Source organism: Macaca mulatta, chromosome 15, assembly GCF_049350105.2.
Source record: "Macaca mulatta isolate MMU2019108-1 chromosome 15, T2T-MMU8v2.0, whole genome shotgun sequence".
NCBI classification, from domain to species: domain Eukaryota; kingdom Metazoa; phylum Chordata; class Mammalia; order Primates; family Cercopithecidae; genus Macaca; species Macaca mulatta.
Window position 1 is genome coordinate 126976571 of NC_133420.1, and position 20734 is coordinate 126997304.

Below are 20734 nucleotides of genomic sequence, written 5' to 3' on the forward strand. Positions count from 1 at the left end.
TCTGTACCTAATTCTTCATGTTGCGGGGGGTGGGGAGAGAAATGCTCAGCTTCTTTCCTTAGCCTCTTTTTTTTTTTTTTTTTTTTTTTTTTTTTAAATGAGACAGAGTCTCTCTCTGTCACCCAGGCTGGAGTGCCATGGTGCGATCTCAGCTCACTACAACCTCCACCTCGCAGGTTCAAGCGATTCTCCTGCCTCAGCCTCCTGCATAGCTGAGGAGGGAATACAGGCGTGCACTACCACGCCTGGCTAAAAATTTTCTTTCTGTATTTTTAGTAGAGATGAGGTTTCACCATGTTGGCCAGGCTGGTCTTGAACTCCTAACCTCAGGCGATCCACCTGCCTCGGCCTCTCAAAGTCCTGGGATTACAGGTGTGAGGCATCGCGCCCGGCCTCTTTCCTTAGCCTCTAAAACCACGAATGTTTTCAGGAGCCCTTCAGTTGGGAGCAGCTGCATCTAGGACCTCTGACTTCTTCAGTGTTCTCGGGTGTCTTGGCCCGTGTCACACTTGCCACTGCCTCTTGACCCTCAGAGCCTCAGATCTGGGTGCCTGTTCCATTGCTTCTGGGCGTTAACTTTTGGCTACTGCCGTTGTCTCCAAAGTCCATCAGGAGAGGAGTCCCAGAAGGTTGTCTCTAAATGTTTCTTGGTAAAATGCTGTTTCTCTCCAGTCTTTTAAAATATTAGTGATCCTTTGAAATTCCAGATATCTTCCCACTTGTCTCACCAGCTGACCTGGATCTTTTGGCTCAGTGCTCTGTTGGGATCTCTGAAAATGAAACAATCGATTCAAACGCTCCTCCTTGAAGAGCGCAGCAGCAGCATCGGGCGAGGGGCCCCTCCAGATTGGAAGTGGTTTTTCTGACTCTTCTTTTGGTTTCGTTTTCTGAAAGTTGTTATGGACCTGAAAGTGTAGCGTCATAAACTGGGGAAGGAGAGAAGAGAGGCAGGAGGAGAATCATGGAGTGCGGAGGCAGGTAGCCCGTGGGGTGTCTCCTGTGCTTGGCGGCGCTGGAAACCGCTTAGGTGCCAGAGCTTTTTCTGTGACCAAATTCTGGCTTTTGAAATAACCCAGTAACAGTTCTCTGTCTTTTCATTCTGCCTGCTCCTCCCACAGCCTGGTTCCTCAGAGGGAAGGAAGGAGAACGAGTGCTTTGCAGCACGTGCCCCTGGCGGCATCATGGTACTTTCCTGGCCCTGCTGCCTCTCTGCCCGTCCGTCTTTTATGATTTTTATTTACTTGTATTGGTTTTTTTAAATTTCTATTTTTTGCAGAACTGAACCTTTTTCTGCCCTGCCTTTCTCCTATTTGTCTTTCCTTTGTGGTTGATATTGTGTTGTCTTCTCCAAAGTATTTGTCATTAGAAACTCACAGCAAGCGTATACTTTTTAGCATGTCAGCACTTTTATTATGTTGCCCTCCTTGTCTTTGATAACTGCCTCTGGACGCTGTGTAAACTTCATGGTAAAAATCCTTTTTTTTTCCCCGTAGTCTCTCCATTTCAAGGACTAAAACAGTCTTGCGTTAAGTAAAAACCTGTGACCAGAGCTGAAGGAAGACTCTAGGAACTGAAAACTGCAACAGAAATTAGCACAATTTGAAAACAAAACAAAATTGCAAAAGCCTTAGTTGCTTTCCACCTAAGAAGTTGATCAATGGAGAAAGTGTCCGCTGGAGTTTCAATAATGAACTTTGAGTTTGGGTGCAAGTGAATGACTCAGAGAAGGGCCCAGCTCTCAGGCTGAATGACAAAAATGCTGTTGTAAATTTAGTCTCAGGTGTAAATACCCAAGCCCTCTGGTTCCCAGGGAGCGGGTTGCTCTGTGGTGCACGTGTGTCTCTGTGATGGCAATCATTGTAGTTGCTGGCCTTCAGAAGAGTTGAGGATCTGATGGAGGTTTTTTATGTATTTATTTTCTGTTCACCTTGTGACCCTGTGTCAAAATTTATAAAGATACAAAAGGCATTACTGAGATGGTACTTTCTGTAATTTGATACTATTTGGCTTAATCATCTTCACCTATTTGTAATACTGTTGTAATGTTAACTCTGTTAAGTACCCAAGCTGCTTGTCTTCCACCAAAGAGTGCTTTATTAACAAGAATCTGTGAAAACCACATTTAAATACTGTTGCATGTTGTAAGACCAGGTGGTACCTTGGTAACCTAAAACTTGCAAGAGAATATTAATGGTAGTTTTAGAAGACTCAGGAGGAGAAACTGACTTCAGAGTTGGAAGATGTTGCAAGTCATTGCTTTTTCTGTCCTTTAGGGACTGAAGAACTGGGACGTTGCCCATTGTTTGGTTGTCAGTCATACAAATTAAAATCATATTTCCTTCCTTGCATGGAGGAAACACACTGTCAGTTATTCCCCTTGGAAACAGCAATCCCAAATAATGTCGGCTTAAAAAGTTACCGCTTTTTTAGAGTCCTTCTCTGTAACATTGGATTTTTTTTTTTTTTTTTTTTCCTTATGAGATCAGCCTAAGGCCATTGACGCGGCCTGCGATCTCAGTGACGATGATCTGCTTCTGGATCTCACTGTTGCCTTTGGTTAGGGAACACAACCAGTAACTCTGCAGAGCGCCTTCTCCCCCACCCTACTGGAACACAGCAGAGTCAGCGCCATGAAGCAGTCACAGAAACAGAATTGATTTGCTGCTTAAAAAAAAAAAAGCAGGGGGGCAAAATAAAAGAATATTTAGTACTCACCTCAGTTCCTTCCACAAGCAGTGGGTGGTTTAATGATTGTTAACCCATTTTTGCCTGTGCTGGGAGCATGGAGGGCCGAGATGTTGACAGCGGTAAGAAGCAAACGCTCTCCTAAGCCACAAGGCGTGCGCCAGGTCTAGTAGGCAACTCCATTTTACGAAGCTGCCTTTTTCACAAAACTTCAAGAAATTAAAGCAGTTGGAAGAAACAAGTTAAAGTCTTTAATGCAGAAAGGAATTGAAAGGCAGTGCCTCCATTTTGGTGCACTTTCTTGGAAGAAAGTGTGAAAACAACCGGCATCAGGAGAGACGGAAGATGCCGTGTTCTCAGCCAAACAAGCGACTCTCCCTGCCAGGCACTATGGGGTGGGGTCACGCCAGCTTTTAAACACTGGGGACTGGATCACAGAAAAACAGTGGCTTTCTGTCCCTGGAAATGAATAGGCACAAAGACCCACTTGGCTGTGGGAAGACCACTCTTCAGTAAGATGTGGGTGGGAGGAGGTACATTCCTTTTGCTGTTTTGAGCTGAGACAATATAAATATTCAAACTGTGCCATGCATAAAGCATTGAATTCTCAGGGCACCTCTTCTTCCCCTTACCCTTTTTAAGGCCATCCGTTCCATAAATAATAATCCAGGTAGTTGTGAAAATCGCGCTTCCATCTGATCCCTTCTTAGTTTGGCTTTTCGTCCCGTCAGAACAAGTAAATGTAGGCGCCGCAGCTCTTGTGAGTACTGCCTCCCTCACGGCGGACACGCCTCCTGGTGTTTCGTCCAAGAAAAGGAAGGGTGTCCGCGGAACCGCATTCCTTCTTCATTTTATAAACTGCCTCTTCATGTTGCCTGCTCAGGTTTCCACCTATAATTGCTATCACTGTGGCTCTTTCTAAAAATCCTTCTATTTAACTGGTTCACTGAAATTAGTCATAGAAAACTTGTGATTTGGTGAAGAAGCATTCCTTGTAATAACCAAATGACTTGGGAAGCTGTGCATAGCAACAGTGTTACACTTATGGGGACCGTCTCTAGAATCCAGGAAGTGTCGGTCTGAGGGATGGAAAGTTCTTCCTGCTATGAATGAGAGTGGATGCTTCCCCTCTTCCCCAAATGAAACCACAAACACCCAGAATCTTCTGGGGTTCTGACTTAGAGTCCTTGTTACAGAAGACCTTGTTGCTATGGAACATGAAACTGTGTCTGTCTGATGGAGAGATTCCCTTAACTTAAGAGCCTTAAATAGCCCTGAAAGTACACCGGGACAGTTTGCAATGGAATTAAAATTAGAAGTGCATATTTTTAGGTGCCCTTGAAGCTTTCTGGGGACTCAAAATTATCAAGAGTCAGGGATGGTCCGGAGGAAGAGCATCTGCAAAACTGGGTTCCTAGAAGTACGGACGGACTTGGCTTTTTATAGAACTTGGTGGGGAGCGGCGCCTCGCGAGAGCAGAATGGCCTGGCGTGGCCAGTGCTTCCCAGCAGAGCCCTGCCGGCCTCCAGAACTCCCCCGTTCTGAGCTTGATGCCCCTAGCCTGCCCCCTACCTCCTTCCTCCCCTCCCCTCCAGCCCTCTCACAGGGTGATTGCTACCTCTCTCTTGGGCCTAGGCAAGTTTTAGAGGAGTTCCCAAGCATTGTCATGCGGCCAGTGTGCCCACTGTCCTGAGGCATTCCCTTTCCCCGTCACCGTCCGAGCCACAGAGGCAGTGCACTCATTGGATGTCTGTTCTTAACATGGCTTCTGTTTCTACATTAAAAAAAAGAATCATTATTGCATTCTGGAAAGCAGTGCTCATCAAAAGCAACTTTTAAAACCTATTTTATTGTTCCTTGAAATGTTCTCTCCCGCTGAAACTGCCCTGGAGAGGCTGCTGCCCTTCCGTTTCCCGACATCAGGGTATTCTCCACGTCATTGAGCGGAGATGACCCCAGATGTGCTTAAAGACTGGACAATTCACCTATACTGTGTAGGAAATTACCTCCTTAATTACCTGGTAGAATTGTCAGCAGACATGTTCATCCAATGATAGTACTGCAGTTTTCTATTAATAATTTGCAGACTTTTATCTAACCTGCACTCATGTACAGATTATTAAAAGTTTTAAAATGTAACTGATCAGTAGTGATCAATCATTGTCTTGATTTTTTTTTACAGTGTATATTTCTAATCATATTTTTTAAAGCCAAGAGAACTGGTTGAATGAATGTTTATTTTCCTGAAGGTATTTTTAAGATAAAGCTTCCTAATGGCCTGTAAACTTTGCATATGTGTGTAGTTTGATACATATTGTCACATTGGAAAATCTTGTGAGTTGTAACTGGTTTTATACAAAATATCGAATAGTGGAAATTGTATAATTACAATCATGTAATTAAAAGTATTAACCCAACAGCCTTTTTGTTCACTGTGTTACTTACCAGGCATTTTGAATTCTGGTAGGCAGTGGGTTAGAACATAAAGCAGAGGTAACCCGGCATCTGTGTAAGTCTTCTAGGACGGCCGCCCAGACTGGATGGCTGACATAGAAGTTCGTTTCCTCACAGTTCTGGAGGCTGCATGTCCACGATCAAGCTGTGGGTGGGCTTGGTTTCTCCAGCGGCCTCTCTCCTGGGCTTGCAGGCACTGCCTCCTTGCAGGGCCTCTCTTCAGTGCCTGCGGGGCCCTGGTGCCTCTTCCCCTCCACTCCCCTCTCAAGAGGACACCAGTCAGATTGGATTGGGGCCCACTGATGGCCTCATTGTAACTTGACCACCTTGTTAAAGGCCCCGTGTCCACATAGAGCCACATCTCAAGGGGCTGGGGTTAGAGCTTTAGCGTTTGAATCTGGAAGTTAGTCCAGCCCCCTTCTGTAGGTAAGGTGGTGAACTGGAGGCGCTCCTGCTGCCAGGCCATTCCTCACACCCTGGCACCAGCTCACAGGACACAAAGCTTTGACTTTCTGGAGACCTCTGAGGATAAGACTCAAGTCAGGCCCTTGGGATCCTGCAGGGCATTTTGCCTGCCAAGGTCAGGCAGCACCGGCCCCAGCACCCTCCCCAGCTTGCGGTCCAACCCCAGATGCCAGCCCCCCGCTCTCTACTTGCCCTGCCTCTGGTGCCGGGCAGGACCCCAAGGGCCCATTGTCCATACCTCACACACAACTCACTGCTGAGACTCAAGACCCTGTGTTCTGTTGAGTTCTATCCAGTTCTCCCAAGGAGCTGTGCTTGAATTCACACTGGGATACAAGTGTCCAAAGTAAAAAACCAGAGACTGGCCTTCTCACCCCTCTCCCGACTCCCCACCACACATGACCCTCCAGACTGTGCATTTGCAGACGCTGGCTCTGTGGGAGCTGTGGCCTCTCCCTGCCCCTCCACGGCTTCCCCTGAGGCCACTAGAGCTCAGGCAGCTGGCGCCACCACACTGCTCCGGGAAGTCCCTGAGTGCTGCCAAGGGGCTGGCTTGGAGGCAGTGCTTGAGAGGAAGCCACGAGGCATGCCTGTTCCTCCTGGGGGGCTTTGTCTTCCAGGCCTGTCGGGGGGAAGCAGCAGGCTGCGGGGACCCCAGGTCCTTAAGAGACTTATCTCCTTCCCTGTCATCTACAGCCAATCTGACCGGAGCCCAGCCATCATGTGTGGGATGTGCCGATCCCCTCTGCTTCCATTGCGTAAGTGAAATGGAAATGAAAAGAATTCCTACCTTTGCAGTTAGTATGGGAGTTAAAATAACAATTGGAAATTGCTTAAAACAGTGTCGGGGCATGTCTTTAAATTCACTACTTTGTCATATATTTTAGGTCATTTTCTCTAGAGAATTGGGGAAAGAATGATAGCAGATTACGGTCCCTCAGTTTCTGATATTTTTGGTACCTGCAGCATAATTTTATGCATGGGTAATGGTGTAAACATTTAAAAAGAGGTCACGTAAACTGTTTTGCCTTGAAGCGGGGACCCACGCATTGAAGGTAAGTCTCGAGAATCGTTGTTCAAAGGCAAACCTGGGTCATGGGAGAGGAGATTCAAGGGCCCCTGTCTGCGGCCTCTCAATGGACTGAAATGCAAGTTGCTGTGGAAAGAGAAAGTCCCACTGGGCGTGTCTTGCCCCAGCTCCGCCACTTCTGCGGCCTTGGGGACCCTTGATCTACTGGCCGAGCCTCACTTGGTTCAGTGTTTCAGTTGGACTAGTGAGCGCCTAGCATTTGATTTAACAGAAGTACATGGCTGTGCCTTAGCTGGGGGAGTGTGACACCCACTCTGCTGTCTCCCTCCTCCGTGTGTCTAATGCAGCTGTGGGCGCATTGGAAAGGAGCAGCTAGGGAGGAATTCTCCAAGAACACGACCTTTAGCTCCTCTGCAGTGTGCCCTGACTAGCTGTCACGCATTCCCGGCTGTCGGCCACGCACCGCATCCCTGTTCTACAGAAATTCTTCCTGGGCGGTGCTGGCTATTTCCTTAGGATAAATTCTTACAGAGGGGATTTCTGGGTCAAAAATTTGTAAGATGTTAAAGCTCTTGCTGCACACTGTGAAAAAGCAGCGTCGGTAGAACTGTTGAGAGCGTGCATTCTGGGCCCAGGCTGTTGGCAAACCTGAGCGCTGCCACTTCGATTTGGGCGGAGTGATTTCGGCTCCCTAAACCCGTTCCTTCTCTGAAGTGGGGATGGCAATATCCATCTTACAGGGTTGTGTGAGGATGAAATGAGTAGTTAATATTTTTCATAGCTGAGAACAAGTGTCTGGCACACGCTAAGAGCCATATATGTTGTGCCTGATAACAAAAATGTTGTCCAGGAGAAGTGAAAATGCACAGTCGCCGCTGCCCGCTCCTCTCCCGTTAGCCGCTGTTGTGACGCCGGTGAGCTGTTAGTTAAGAGCAGGACGCGGGCCTCAGCGCCGTGGGTCGCGCTCACTGTCCTGCGTGTCGTCCTGGCTTCAGCTTTTCCACATTGATTTGGGGCATTTTTATCTTCCAAGCGGTTGGCACAGCCTGCCCTTCCGTCCGCGCCTCACGGTCCCTATCCGTTTACTGGGGGAGAAATGGGTCCCCCCGAGCAAAGCCTCCTGGGTTCCTTCCCAGCACCTCGGGGGTCCCTGGCCCGCGTGGGAGTGGGGGGCCTCCCGCCTCTAACCCCGCCTGACTCTGGCAGCCGGTCTGCCTGGCTTTGCCGCCTTCGGGACGAGCGTGCTCTGTCCACACCGAAATCCCGGGTGAGGGGCCCCGGCCGGCCGCGGGGGCTCTGCGGGGCCACGTCTGTTTCTAAAGGGGGAAGGACTTGGCGCGGGAGGGCGGCCGCGGGCTTTGTAGCGGTGGGACTGGGAGGACAGTGGCTTCTCCTGGCCCTGGGCGTGTCTCTGTATTAACCAAGATGTCTTTTCAGGCGGGGCCGCTCTCCCGGGCGCGGGACTCCGGGGAACGCGGCGTGTCTGGGGTCCCCGCACCCGCCGACTCGGTGCCAGCGGACGGTCCGGGCCCCACGCGTGTCCCCGGCCCGGGCTGCTGCTGCCCCCCGCCGGGAACGGCTCCCTCCTCCCGGGCCGCTTGTCCTGCGCAGCACACGGGACAGAGAAGCCGCCACGCTGCTGTCTCTGGGGCCGGAGGGCAGAGGAAGGGGCTTCTCGGAGAGACGGGGTCCCCGGAGCGGGTCCGCCGCGCCTCCTCCAGCGGGGACTTCAGGGTGGCCGGGGCCGTGGAGCCTGCGGGGTCCCCGGTGCCTGCGCCTGCAGTGCGGGGTCAGCCGGGACCCAGCGGGAGCGAGACGCACGGAGCGCCCTGGCAGCCCCGCGGGTGGCACGTCCTCGAGCCGCCGCTGTGTCCGCTCAGCACTCACTGGCCAGGCTGGAGGGTGACGGCTCGCGGCCGTTCTGGGCCCCAACCCAAGTTCGCCTTGCGGTTGAGAGTTAGAGGCCAGCGAAACAAGCCCTTGCCGTCCACACAAACTCAAGCCCGGAGGCAGGCCCTGTGGCGGTGGTGAGTACAGCCCCGTCCGTCTCCTCCCTTTTCCAGCGATGGTTGGCTGTCCCAGGCTGTCACCTTTCTAGACCGGCTTCTCATCTGGCTGGGGATCCACAGGGACTAGACCTGCGGGGAAGGGCTCTCCTGGACACGCCCGTGGCCCACCGCAAGTTCTCTCCGGTGCAATTGAGGCCTCGCAGCAGGTGTGTCTGCCTCGTTCTTCCGCTGGGTGTTGAGCCATCAGCCCAGGGCCTTCCTGTAGGTGGGCCCGGGCGTGAATGAGTTGGGAATGGCCAGGCTGACACCCGCCCTGGTTTGGTAGCAGGCCCATTCCAGGCGCAGAGGGCCGTGCTGCTGACACGTTCTTAGGCTGGGAGCCCCTGTGAGATGGTCTGATGGACGCTGAGGCCCCTCCATCTCCCCAGAAAAGTTCGCACCAAATGTTTGAAGGCTGCATGGACAGGTCAACTTACTGGCTTGCTGGCTGTGGCCACACACCCCAGGTGTGCTGTGTGTACAGATGCTGTGTGGAGGGCGCCCCTGGAGGTGTGCAGTGAAGGCAGGGTCTATTCATCAATCAGCAGCACCCCCGCAGCCTCACCCTGCCAGGGAGCCTCCGTAAAAATTCCCGGGGCATCTTTCTACCTTGGTCACAGTGACCCGCTTCCCCAAGCATGTCCCTCAAAGGCCACATGGCGTTCCCATGTCTCCTGCTTTCTTTCTATCCACCTTCCCTCTTCCTGAAAACTTCCCCAGCATCACCGCTGGCTCCACCTCCATCCTCTCACCAGCAAAACATGCAAGTTGTGGTCAGTTCACTTAGAACTTGCCTCGGATACTTTTGTTTTCCTCACTGTTGCTCTGCCGCAAGACCAGTGGCCGGTATCCATGTGGGCCGCCAGGACAGTTGTGCAGGTTGTTCATCGCACAACTTGAGTGCCAGGCACACTGAAGTCAATGTGAGTCAGCTCCTGGGGGGTGGGCAGCACACAACACGGGTGCCCAGATAGGGCAGCCTTGCTGGAGGTGCCGTCAGTCCCTTTGCACGGTGGTGGTTCTTGAGGAGAAACGTCTTACCCTACCTCAGTGTCTGAGAACATTTGAGACTCTCAGAAGCCCTGTGGGGTTTACGTACAAGTTGATGCCACACGACAGGCACTCCTTACCTTACAAATGGCTTTGAGCTCCCAGAGTTATCTAATTCCGCCCTCTGGGATTGGGCACAGGTTTGTAAAGAAACACTGCTCAGGCCGGGTGCGGTGGCTCACGCCTATAATCCCAGCACTTTGGGAGGCTGAGGCAGGTGGAACATGAGGTCAGGAGATTGAGACCATTCTGGCTAACACAGTGAAACCCCGTCTCTACTAAAAATACAAACAATTAGCCGGGCGAGGTGGCAGGCGCCTGTAGTCCCAGCTACTTGGGAGGCTGAGGCAGGACAGTGACGTGAACCTGGGAGGGAGGAAGGGAAAGAGAAAGAAAGAAAAGGAAGGAAGGAAGGGGCCGGGCGCAGTGGCTCAAGCCTGTAATCCCAGCACTTTGGGAGGCCGAGACGGGCGGATCACAAGGTCAGGAGATCGAGACCATCCTGGCTAACACGGTGAAACCCCGTCTCTACTAAAAAAAAATACAAAAAAAACTAGCCGGGCGAGGTGGTGGGCACCTGTAGTCCCAGCTACTTGGGAGACTGAGGCAGGAGAATGGCATGAACCTGGGAGGCAGAGCTTGCAGTAAGCTGAGATCCGGCCACTGCACTCTAGCCTGGGCGACACAGCAAGACTCCGTCTCAAAAAAAAAAAAAAGAAAAAAGAAAAGGAAGGGAAGGAAAGGAAGAAAGAAACAGTGCTCAGACGGCAGTGGTTCCCTGCTGCTCCCCACAGAGGCCTGATTGGCCCAGGTGTAGCTGTGAGGGGTGCGAGAACCTTTTGCAATCTGGTTAGAGAAATTCTTGTCATCTGGAGTCCAAGGAAACTTTGTGGCCCAGGCAGAGGCTTTCCAGGAGCAACAGGAGATGTGCAGAAAAGCTGGACTGGGCAAAGCAGGCAGGAGCCGCTAGGCCCTTAGGCCTAAGGAGCCAAGTTTTAGTCCCATCCCGTTTGCATGGAGAATACCTGAGGGGGGCCCCTCTGCACTGCTGTGGTGTGCAGTACCCTGCTAGGCACCATGGCCATCTCCACATGGCTCGGAAAGTGACTGAGCACAGAGGCACACGGCAAACACTCCACATCTCCTTTCATCCCCTGCTGAGGTACAGGCGTCCCTTTTCCTGTCCCCTCTCCTAACAGCTTTGCCCAAGGGACTGGTCCTTTCACTGGAAATTTCAGGAGTGTGTAGAAAGGACGTGGGGCTCAGGGACTGAATCTCGTTTCAGCTTCTACCTGCCCTAAATAGTAGCCAGGCAGCAAGGAAGACAGCGTCCTTGCCTGACTATAAAATGACAAGGCATGACAAGACAGAACTCCCAGGCTGTCAAGCAAATGCTCTGCCCCTTCGGTAACCAGGCTTTGCCATAGGTGCCGGGAGAAAGCGGGTGGGTTTGGTAACCAGGCTTTGCTGTAGGTGCCGGGGGAAAGCGGGTGGGTTTGGTAACCAGGCTTTGCCGTAGGTGCTGGGGGAAAGCGGGTGGGTTTGGTAACCAGGCTTTGCCATAGGTGCCGGGAGAAAGCGGGTGGGTTTGGTAACCAGGCTTTGCTGTAGGTGCCGGGGGAAAGCGGGTGGGTTCGGTCACCAGGCTTTGCGGTAGGTGCTGGGGGGGAGCGGGTGGGTTCGGTCACCAGGCTTTGTCGTAGGTGCCGCGGGAAAGCGGGTGGGTTCGGTCACCAGGCTTTGCGGTAGGTGCCGCGGGAAAGCGGGTGGGTTCGGTCACCAGGCTTTGCTGTAGGTGCCGGGGGAAAGCGGGTGGGTTCGGTCACCAGGCTTTGCTGTAGGTGCCGGGGGAAAGCGGGTGGGTTCGGTCACCAGGCTTTGCGGTAGGTGCTGGGGGGGAGCGGGTGGGTTCGGTCACCAGGCTTTGCCGTAGGTGCTGGGGGGGAGCGGGTGGGTTTGGTAACCAGGCTTTGCTGTAGGTGCCGCGGGAAAGCGGGTGGGTTCGGTCACCAGGCTTTGCCGTAGGTGCTGGGGGGGAGCGGGTGGGTTTGGTAACCAGGCTTTGCGGTAGGTGCCGGGGGAAAGCGGGTGGGTTTGGTAACCAGGCTTTGCCGTAGGTGCCGCGGGAAAGCGGGTGGGTTCGGTCACCAGGCTTTGCTGTAGGTGCCGGGGGAAAGCGGGTGGGTTCGGTCACCAGGCTTTGTCGTAGGTGCCGGGAGAAAGCGGGTGGGTTCGGTCACCAGGCTTTGCTGTAGGTGCCGGGGGAAAGCGGGTGGGTGGAGGAGCATCCTTCAGAAGACTTTTCTTTCAAAAGGCAGCACTGGCGTGGAGGGGAGCACCTGGGGTCGTGGGGGGGAAGTGACTGGGGACAGCGATGAGGTGGTGGGATGAAGTGGTGATCAGCATGGCCCACGTGACCAGGCTTTGGAGGAAAACATGGTTACAAGGCAGTTCTGCACTTTAAGAGATGAGGTTTTTCTCTGTCTCCCAGGCTGGAGTGCAGTGGCATGATCGTAGCTCACTGTAGCCTCAAACTCCTGGGCTCAAGCCATCCTCCTGCCTCACCTTCTCGGCCCCTTCCCAGAGTAGCTATGACTACAGGTGTGTGCCACCCACCTAATTTTAAAATTTATGGTAGAGACACGGTCTTACTGTGTTGCTCAGGCTGGTCTTGAACTCCTGGCCTCAAGCAATCCTTCCACCTCAGCCTCCCAAAGTATTCCAGGCGTGGGCCACCATGCCCAATCTAGTTTTGGACTTTTATCTGTATCCTATTTGATAATAACAAGGTTTTAAAATATTCCTGTGTTTTTCCTTCCTCGTTCCCTTCTCCACACCTCCTCATCCTCCACAACACAGGCCCCTGTGGGACACAGCCAGGCCAAAGCCTCCCATGCCCTCAGCCCACCCCAGGTTGTCTGAAGCACCCATGAGTGTCCGGGGGGTTCAGGGAAGCTGTTCACATGGGCCATGATCCTTGCAGAAGGCGGAGAGGAGACAGCAGCAGCCAAAGGAAACGAGCAAATCTATGTTCCGCATCTACAGCAGAGGCCGCAGCGTGGAGGGCAGACAGGCCCAGTGCTGCTGAGAACAGGGCGGGCACAGGCAGCTCCCGTGCTGCCTTTCCCAGCTTCGGAGACACAGGCCCAGCTGCTCCAAAGCACCTGCCAGCACCGTGCAGTGCAGTTTCAGAGGATGGCAACGTCTTTCCCATGAAGCTCGCGTGCACTGGGATGGCGTGGACTTGCTGATAACGGAAGGAGATGGTCTGGTCTGACCAGCACAGGGAAGGAGGGTGGCTGGCTCAGAGGGGCCCGCCTTGCGTGGAATGAAAATGCCAAAGGCTCATGAGCAACATTAGGCTAGCGGGCTCTTGTTCAAAGCATCCAAATCTGACTTCGGAGGCATTCCCAACTGGCAGCAGTGTGTCCAGCTGCCTCTTCCCAGACTTGTCAGACAGGCAGCTTAGGCTTTCATCCCAAGTCGAGTACTGATCCCCTCCCTCTCGGGCAGCACCTCCCTTTTTATTTTTTTTTTTCTTCCAAAGACAGAGTCTCACTCTTGTTGCCCACACTGGAGTGCAGTGGCACGATCTCGGCTCACTGCAACCTCCATCTCCCGGGTTCAAGCAATTCTCCTGCCTCAGCCTCCTGAGGAGCTGGGATTACAGGCACCCGCCACCACGCCCGGCTAATTTCTGTATTTTTAGTAGAGACGGGGTTTCACCATGTTGGCCAGCCTGGTCTTGAACTCCTGACCTCAAGTGATCTGCCTGCCTTGGCCTCCCAAAGTGCTGGGATTACAGGCGTGACCTACCCGCCCAGCCAAGCACCCCCATCTCTAGAGGATCTGGTTCCTCAGCCCAGTTACTGCGGGGCGGCTTTCCCGGCCTGGTGCCAGGCTGTGCGCAGCAGCTCCAGGACCTCCCCCTGAGCTAAGTCTTCAGGAGCTGCCCTGGCGGCACAACTCAGACACCCCTGAGGCCCAGCAGTCAACTCCTGGTTCAGACATGATCCAGTCCGGCCTGGGCCTGGCTAACCAACTCAAACTTGCTTGACCTCCACTTTTCAGAAGACTTGGGGACGACAACCCTCATGGGCGTCCTTCATGGGGTTAATCTGCTTGAGTCTAAGTCGCCAGAAACGTGGTGCCCAGGGTGCGCTGCCCCAGGACATGTCCACGCCCACGTCACAAGCTCCTCTGACGGAGGGGTCTGCCGCGGCACTGTGGTCCAAAAGGTCCTGCCACCTCTGCATCTGACTGTGCCTACGGCATGCTGGTGACACCCCCTGCCCATCTGACTGTGCCTACGGCATGCTGGTGACACCCCCTGCCCATCTGACTGTGCCTACGGCATGCTGGTGACACCCCCTGCCCATCTGACTGTGCCTACGGCATGCTGCTGACACCCCCTGCCCATCTGACTGTGCCTACGGCATGCTGCTGACACCCCCTGCCCATCTGACTGTGCCTACGGCATGCTGCTGACACCCCCTGCCCATCTGACTGTGCCTACGGCATGCTGCTGACACCCCCTGCCCATCTGACTGTGCCTACGGCATGCTGGTGACACCCCCTGCCCATCTGACTGTGCCTACGGCATGCCGGTTACACCCCCTGCCCTTCGCTTCTGTCTGCCCTGGCTTCTCTGGGGCACCTGGGGCTATGTACAACCTGGCACAATCCAGAAAGAGCGCAAACAAAACCCCTACATCCGGGCACAGGACCAAGTCAGCAAGAGCTAGCCCTGGTGAGCAAACACTGCCCATTACAGGTTCAGAACATGCACCGGGTTCCCCAAAACCGTCTTCAGTCACATGACTCAACAGCTCTATTCGATAGGAACTGTCAGTGTTTTTGCAACTGCAACATTAAACCAAATGCTATGGGCTTTTCAAGTAGTATTCACAACACTGACGGAAAGTTTCTTCAAAGCGAGCTCTGGCTAATCTTCAAAGCCACGGTTAGGCAAAATGACAGTGTGACAGCTTCAAAGCCACTGAGTCATGACCCAGCCCTGATGTTGTACCAGCTAGGTTCAGATTTTGGAAATCAGGGCGCTTGCATCCATTGCCTTTTCCAGGAAAAGGAAGAAAACAGTTGATAAACCTTAGTACTCAGATAATAATTTAATAAGAGACCAAAAGTAGGCTGTCACCCAAAGCAAACATCCTTAACTGACCCTACCGTGTACGGATTCAGCTTTGATTACTCAACAAAATCCTGACTGACTGCTGTGGCCTGAGAGTAACCAAAGGACTGTTTTCTCTACACAAAGTCAGGAGTGAATACCAACCTTTATTTGCACTTGGCTTCCAGTTCAAAGCCACCTTAGATAGTGTCGCAAAGTGAGAAAAAGCACAGATCCTGGGACCGAGGTTCAGATTCCATCTCAAGCAAGCATATGAACTGTGTGACAACAGGCAGACAGTACCTGTGGTGTCTATGAGAAAGCAGGGAGAGCAACACCCCAGCTTCTAGCAGCTCTACAGCTGCCTGGACCTGCAGGCCCTCCTAGGCCTCCTTCCTCCCCAGCACAGTGTGTGCTTTTGGGCGTGTGGCTCTGGGTCCAGCTCTGTTCAGCGTGGGACTTCAGGTGGGTGAACTACTGAACCTCTGAGGTGTACCCCCAACCCCAAACTTTCACCAAAAGTCATAAAGAGGAGCTCTAGGACTGGGGCCAGGACTGAGGAAAACTGCTCACAGTGCTTAATAAATACCAGTTATCTACAACAGTGCCCGAGCCGAAGGCGGAGGCCTTTGCACACAGCTGCCGACCTGACTCTGCTTCTGCGGAAGAAAAGGATGCGATATTTGCTTTTGCCACGATCCCTTTCCATTTGACTGGCAGGTTGAATAACATGGTTTTTAAAGTCATAGACTTAATCTTCTTCCTAGAAACCACCCAAACACTAGCTGTGTGTGCGCACACACAGAAACCAGGAGGTAGTTTAAATCACAATGAAAAATCAACACGTTCTCGGATTCTGTGTCACAGAGTGGTGGCCAGTGGCTACACGATAGCGATTTTTAAATGACTGGTTAAGTGAAAACCAGAAAGGAAAATATCCCAGGAGAGTAGATAACATTTACCAGTAAACAGTAAGTACAATTGTAGTTTAATTTCTTGGTCTCTGAAATCTCAGCTGTGACTGCTTTCCATGAACAGTTCCGGTCCTATGTGTTTCCTCTAACGCTAAAGGCACAGCCTCCGGGAATCTACGGCTTCCTAAGAGTCTGCACAGAGTCTGTCTGCCGACCTCCTTTGCCTCCGCGCTCGCGCCGAGGGGTCTATACTATCTCTTATGTGCACAGTGTAAACATTATTCCTGGACTTCATCTGAAATTCCTTCAGTAAACACAGTCACCATTCTTCACCTGCTGGGGAAAGGGCCTGCTCTCAAGCCTCTGGAGAAGCCCCTCTAACAGCCCAGCCCGAAAAAGTGCGACAAATTCACACAACATGGGAAAAGCAACATCTATTGTTCTCAGACTCTGACTCTCTCGGCCCAGCTGGAAAAGTCTCCACGGGTGCAGCTCCGCGGTGCCGCGATACGGGCGCTTTCAAGACAACGCAGGGAAGTCTTCAGGGTCATCCGGGTTGGGGGCGACATCTTGCATCTAAAGAAGAAAAGACATGCTTTGAAATCCACTGCCCCTTCATCCATTCCCAGGGTCCCAGTGGGATAACAAGGGCCTGGCACCAACGCTGAGGGGCCTGCATTAGAGGCAGGATCCACAGTGGGAAGGGGAGAGACACAGGTCACTGCTAACCCAGGAAAGCACAGCTCCCCTCCCACACAGGCCTCTGGTCTCCTCGAAAAAGGAGCTGCCTCCCTTCCTATGTCCTGCAAGCTCTTACTGGGGGGCTCTGCACGGGCACGTCCTGCATCGAGTAAATGGAACGGTTACTGCGTGCCAGGCACTGGAGGGAGGAGGAGGGGCACAGACAGTGCCTGTCCTCGGGGAGCTCATGGCTCTGGAGAAACGGACCATCGAGTCAGGAGCTTCACTAACACGTCCTGGGAGGGAGGGGCCACAGGAGGGCCGTCCAGTGCAATTTGATGGCGAAGTGGACGCCAAGGTCAGGCAAGGTTTTGTGGGAAGAGAAGGTTCTCCCTGGGATGAACCTCAATGGATAAGCAAAGGGAACAAGGACCCGGACTGGGAAACAGTGTGGCCTGATGGGGGCAGGGGTGGCCCTGAGGGCTCTTCTGAGGTGGGGGGTACACAGCTTGTGGAGGTGGGGACAGATGCCAGTGAAGAGGCGGGTGGCGCTGGGTCTCAGAGCGGTTCCCAGCACACGCCCCGGAGTGCTGCAGGGGCCAGAGTCCGCGACAGGAGAGGCGTGAGGATGTGCTTCCTATCTCAGAATAGACCCTGTTTCCAGCCTGGCCCCAAATACACCCCCACCCCCACCCCCCAAAAATTGTGTTTTTGCTCCTGCTTAAGCAAAACCAAACCACAGATACCGCTTCCAGGGGCTGCTCCCTAGAGCGAGGGAACTGGGCAGCCAGAGGAGCACTGCCAAGACCAGCCACAGACAAGGGGTCTGTGCCACAGGGCCTCAGGGCTGACTTCCGATGAACAAGTGTCACTAGCACATTAGGAAGCACCTACTGCATGCCAGGCACTGCATGGCACTGCATAAACTGATAATGAGCAAAAGCAGCCGCTGACTAATAGCCACACCAGTGGGAATACAGTCACACACGGAGATCAGGCTTCAATGAAAAGAAACTCCTTTGCTCCGAGACCTTGACCGGTCTAGGAGATGTGATCAAAGAAACCTGTGAGGAAGTGAGGTTGGAAGGATGAACGGAGGCCGCAGGCAGAGGCCAGGGGTAAGGGGCATGCTGTGTCGAGAGCTAGAAGCAGGCAGCCTTGGCTGAGGACGGTGTGAGGCCAGTGAGCTGGGGAGGGGTTGAGGAAGGTCCCCTCACAAAGGGCTTGAGATCTTAGGAAGGATTCTGTTCACTCTGACAGCATCACTTGAGCCCAAGGTATACAATCAGGCCACAGTAAGCAAGATGTCAGGTGCTCCAGTTCAGTCCCAAGCCTGGGGATCTTGTCTAATGCAGATGAGAGGGAGTTTTTCTCGGATCCCGGGAGTGCCCTCACAGCAGACCCTGGAAGCCAGGGCTCCAGAATGGTCTCTAGCCAAGATGTCCATGATGCTGCAACACCGTCCAAATCCCCAACCTCAGGCCCACGCTAGCTACAGGAAAAGTCACTGCAGAAGCCGATGACCCTCTGAACTAGACCATCCTGGGCCGGGACACTGTCCTGATTCACTTCCTTCAGCAAACCATTCGGGATTGATAATGCAGACACCTACCACCACTTCTGCTCTGGGTCCGTAGTTCTCTGCCCTCCTGATCCTTCCCCGGCCTCCCCGGGTGCCTCCTCTGGCTCCGCGCCCGGGACGAGGGAGGTTGCCAAAATTAATCTCCAGCTGGGATGTGATGTCATTGGCGGGTTTCCGGAAAACATGGGAATCGTCCTCATAGTCATCTTTTACCATCTGAAACACAGTTACAGCATCCAACATGCACAAGTCCATAGCCATCCCCACACTCATCTGGCTTAGTGGCTGCCATGTGCTGCACAGGAGCTAAAGCACCGTCAGGGGCTAGACAGGGCCACGCTCCGGAAGCGTCTCTGGCCCTGGGCTGCAGAGCTGGACACAGGAGGACGGCACCTGCTGTTCCAGTTCCAAGACAGTGAGTTCCGTGTGTTTGCAGTCCCACATTCTTGCAATTACAATCTTAATCCAAACATCTTAGAACTTAGGATTTCAAGTGGGACAAAATTTCTTTTTTTTTTTTGAGACAGAGTCTCGCTCTGTCGCCCAGGCTGGAGTGCAGTGGCCGGATCTCAGCTCACTGCAAGCTCCGCCTCCCGGGTTCACGCCATTCTCCTGCCTCAGCCTCCCGAGTAGCTGGGACTTCAGGCGCCGCCACCGCGCCCGGCTAGTTTTTTGTATTTTTTAGTAGAGACGGGGTTTCACCGCGTTAGCCAGGATGGTCTCGATCTCCTGACCTCGTGATCCGCCCGTCTCGGCCTCCCAAAGTGCTGGGGTTACAGGCGTGAGCCACCGCGCCCGGCCTCAAGTGGGATCAAATTTCTGTCACCTGAGCAGGTTAAGATGTAAGATTCGGCATGACTAATAATAGCAAACAATATACATGTTTTATATCTATTTTGCTGAGATAAAAAAGTTTTCATTTTTGCTTATTTTCTGTCTTATCTGTTCACAAATGCTTTGATAAATAAGGAAATATCTCCGTCCCAGAATTTAATAGAGAAATCCCTTTCAGCATGGGTGCTGGCTCTAAATACCATGTGCTAGAAATCACATGATTTATAATAAACAATTCTCACTCAAAATAGAGAAATTTTATAAAAACAACAGAGGATGGTTACCTGAGTGTTCTACCAACACTGCACAAAGTCAAGCTGCTTTTTAAGAACTGCTTTCATTAAAATTCTCTATCTTGTGACAACTATATTAATTAATTAAATCTGATCCAAATTTGATTTGGCTTCAACTCATAATAATGGATAACACACACACAAACACACACACACAAAAAAACCCACTTTAAGTAAAATAAAAACCTACAGAAAAGAAAATATGTCAGTGATCTCAGATGAGAATCTCCAAAGTGCCACAACATTAAACATTACTACAACCAGGAAATGGAACCAAGTTTCCACAAGCACATCCACACCTTTAGGCCATAGGCTCATGGCAGCCTTCACGCTTAACATTTGTGTCCCCTTTAAGGTCTCAGGTTAAAATAAAGCAGAGGCTTTAGGTAGTTGGATGCTTAGTGCTAAAAAGGTGAAGAAAAACAATCCAGGAGCACTGGCACTCTGTAAAAAGAAACACACAAAAAATAGTGACAGGCAGAATCATCAACTCTTGCCTCGTTTGGCACTCAGCAGGGAAGCCCTGGGAAGGTCTCCTGGGGGCTCTGCTTTGAGCCGCCTCCCACTGCAGGAAGGGGCAGGAAGGGCCTCGGGAGAGTGGAGCAGGGAGTGGACACACAGTCTAAGGACATACGAAGGCTTGGGCTCCACTCGCAGCTCCAGCTGGCCCTGGCCAAAGTGCTTTAACTGCCCAGTGCCTTACACCGGGTTGTGACTAGGTCCGAACTTTGCTAGGTATTCTAGTGCTTTTGTCTCTTCGCGTGTCCAGAACAAAGTAAACTGATGAACCCAAGATCAGGCTTGTGTTGCTTTAAGAACAATTCCTAGCTAAAAGCTTCAATCCTTTAAGATTAACAAGGACCAAGATGTGTGCTTCACTGAGACCAAGCTCGATGACTCAGCTAACCCACTTGCTTCAAATATTCTGGGAGACCTCTGGAGCCAGGGAGGACGAATCTGGTGTGGATTAAGAAAGAGCAGCTTCTATTTTTACCTAACATGTCAGCTGCACATTTCAATCCTGACAGCACATTTGTTTTTGAGAAAATTTTACTTACAATGCCTAGAACAAAAAAGAACAAAGGAAGTGGACAGGTAAAGAACCAACCCAGCTAGCTAATGGAATTAGAAAACACCTCCCGGAGATTGCCAAGGAAATAAAGCTCTGGCCACCTATGTCTACAAAAAGCCATTTCTTGTGGAACAGCTCAAAACTTACTAGTAAGGCCTCCTACAGCTTGGACTGACCAAAACAAGAGGATGGGAGAGAATCCTGTATCTTTTTTTTTTTTTTTTTTTGAGATGGAGTCTCACTCTGTCGCCCAGGCTGGAGTGCAGTGGCGTGATCTGGGCTCACTGCAAGCTCTGCCTCCCGGGTTCACACCGTTCCTGAGTAGCTGGGACTACAGGCGCCCGCCACCACGCCCGGCTATTTTTTGTATTTTAAGTAGAGACAGGGTTTCACCATGTTGGCCAGGAGGGTCTCAAACTCCTAACCTCAGGTGATCCACCTGCCTTGGCTTCCCAAGAACCCTGTAACTTAAATGATCCCCTAATCAAAGTATTC

At 52.2% G+C, this 20734-nt stretch overlaps 2 protein-coding genes across 25 annotated transcripts in view; one reads left to right on the forward strand and one right to left on the reverse strand.

Moving 5' to 3' along the window:
• Positions 1–20734, forward strand: part of CDC14B (cell division cycle 14B) — a 141976-nt gene that overhangs the window by 115825 nt on the left and 5417 nt on the right. For 18 of the 24 annotated variants that reach the window (XR_013404994.1, XR_003723392.2, XR_001440211.3 and 15 more), the window contains one exon: positions 1494–5102. Coding sequence is in view for 12 of the 24 variants with exons in the window: in XM_077966507.1 (XP_077822633.1) it covers positions 1494–1530 (37 nt within the window). In the remaining 12 variants the exon portion in view is untranslated. Of the gene's footprint in view, positions 1–1493; positions 5103–6224; positions 6444–8697; positions 10134–20734 lie in introns of those variants that run through there. The other 6 variants (XM_028835386.2, XM_077966502.1, XM_028835385.2 and 3 more) reach the window with 5 other exon arrangements.
• Positions 14847–20734, reverse strand: part of HABP4 (hyaluronan binding protein 4) — a 41131-nt gene continuing 35243 nt past the window's right edge. The window contains exons 7-8 of the mRNA XM_015118113.3: positions 18071–18256; positions 14847–16353 (exon numbers count right to left, since the gene is read on the reverse strand). Coding sequence (XP_014973599.3) covers positions 16297–16353; positions 18071–18256 — 243 coding nt within the window. The 3' untranslated portion in view covers positions 14847–16296. The remainder of the gene's footprint in view (positions 16354–18070; positions 18257–20734) is intronic.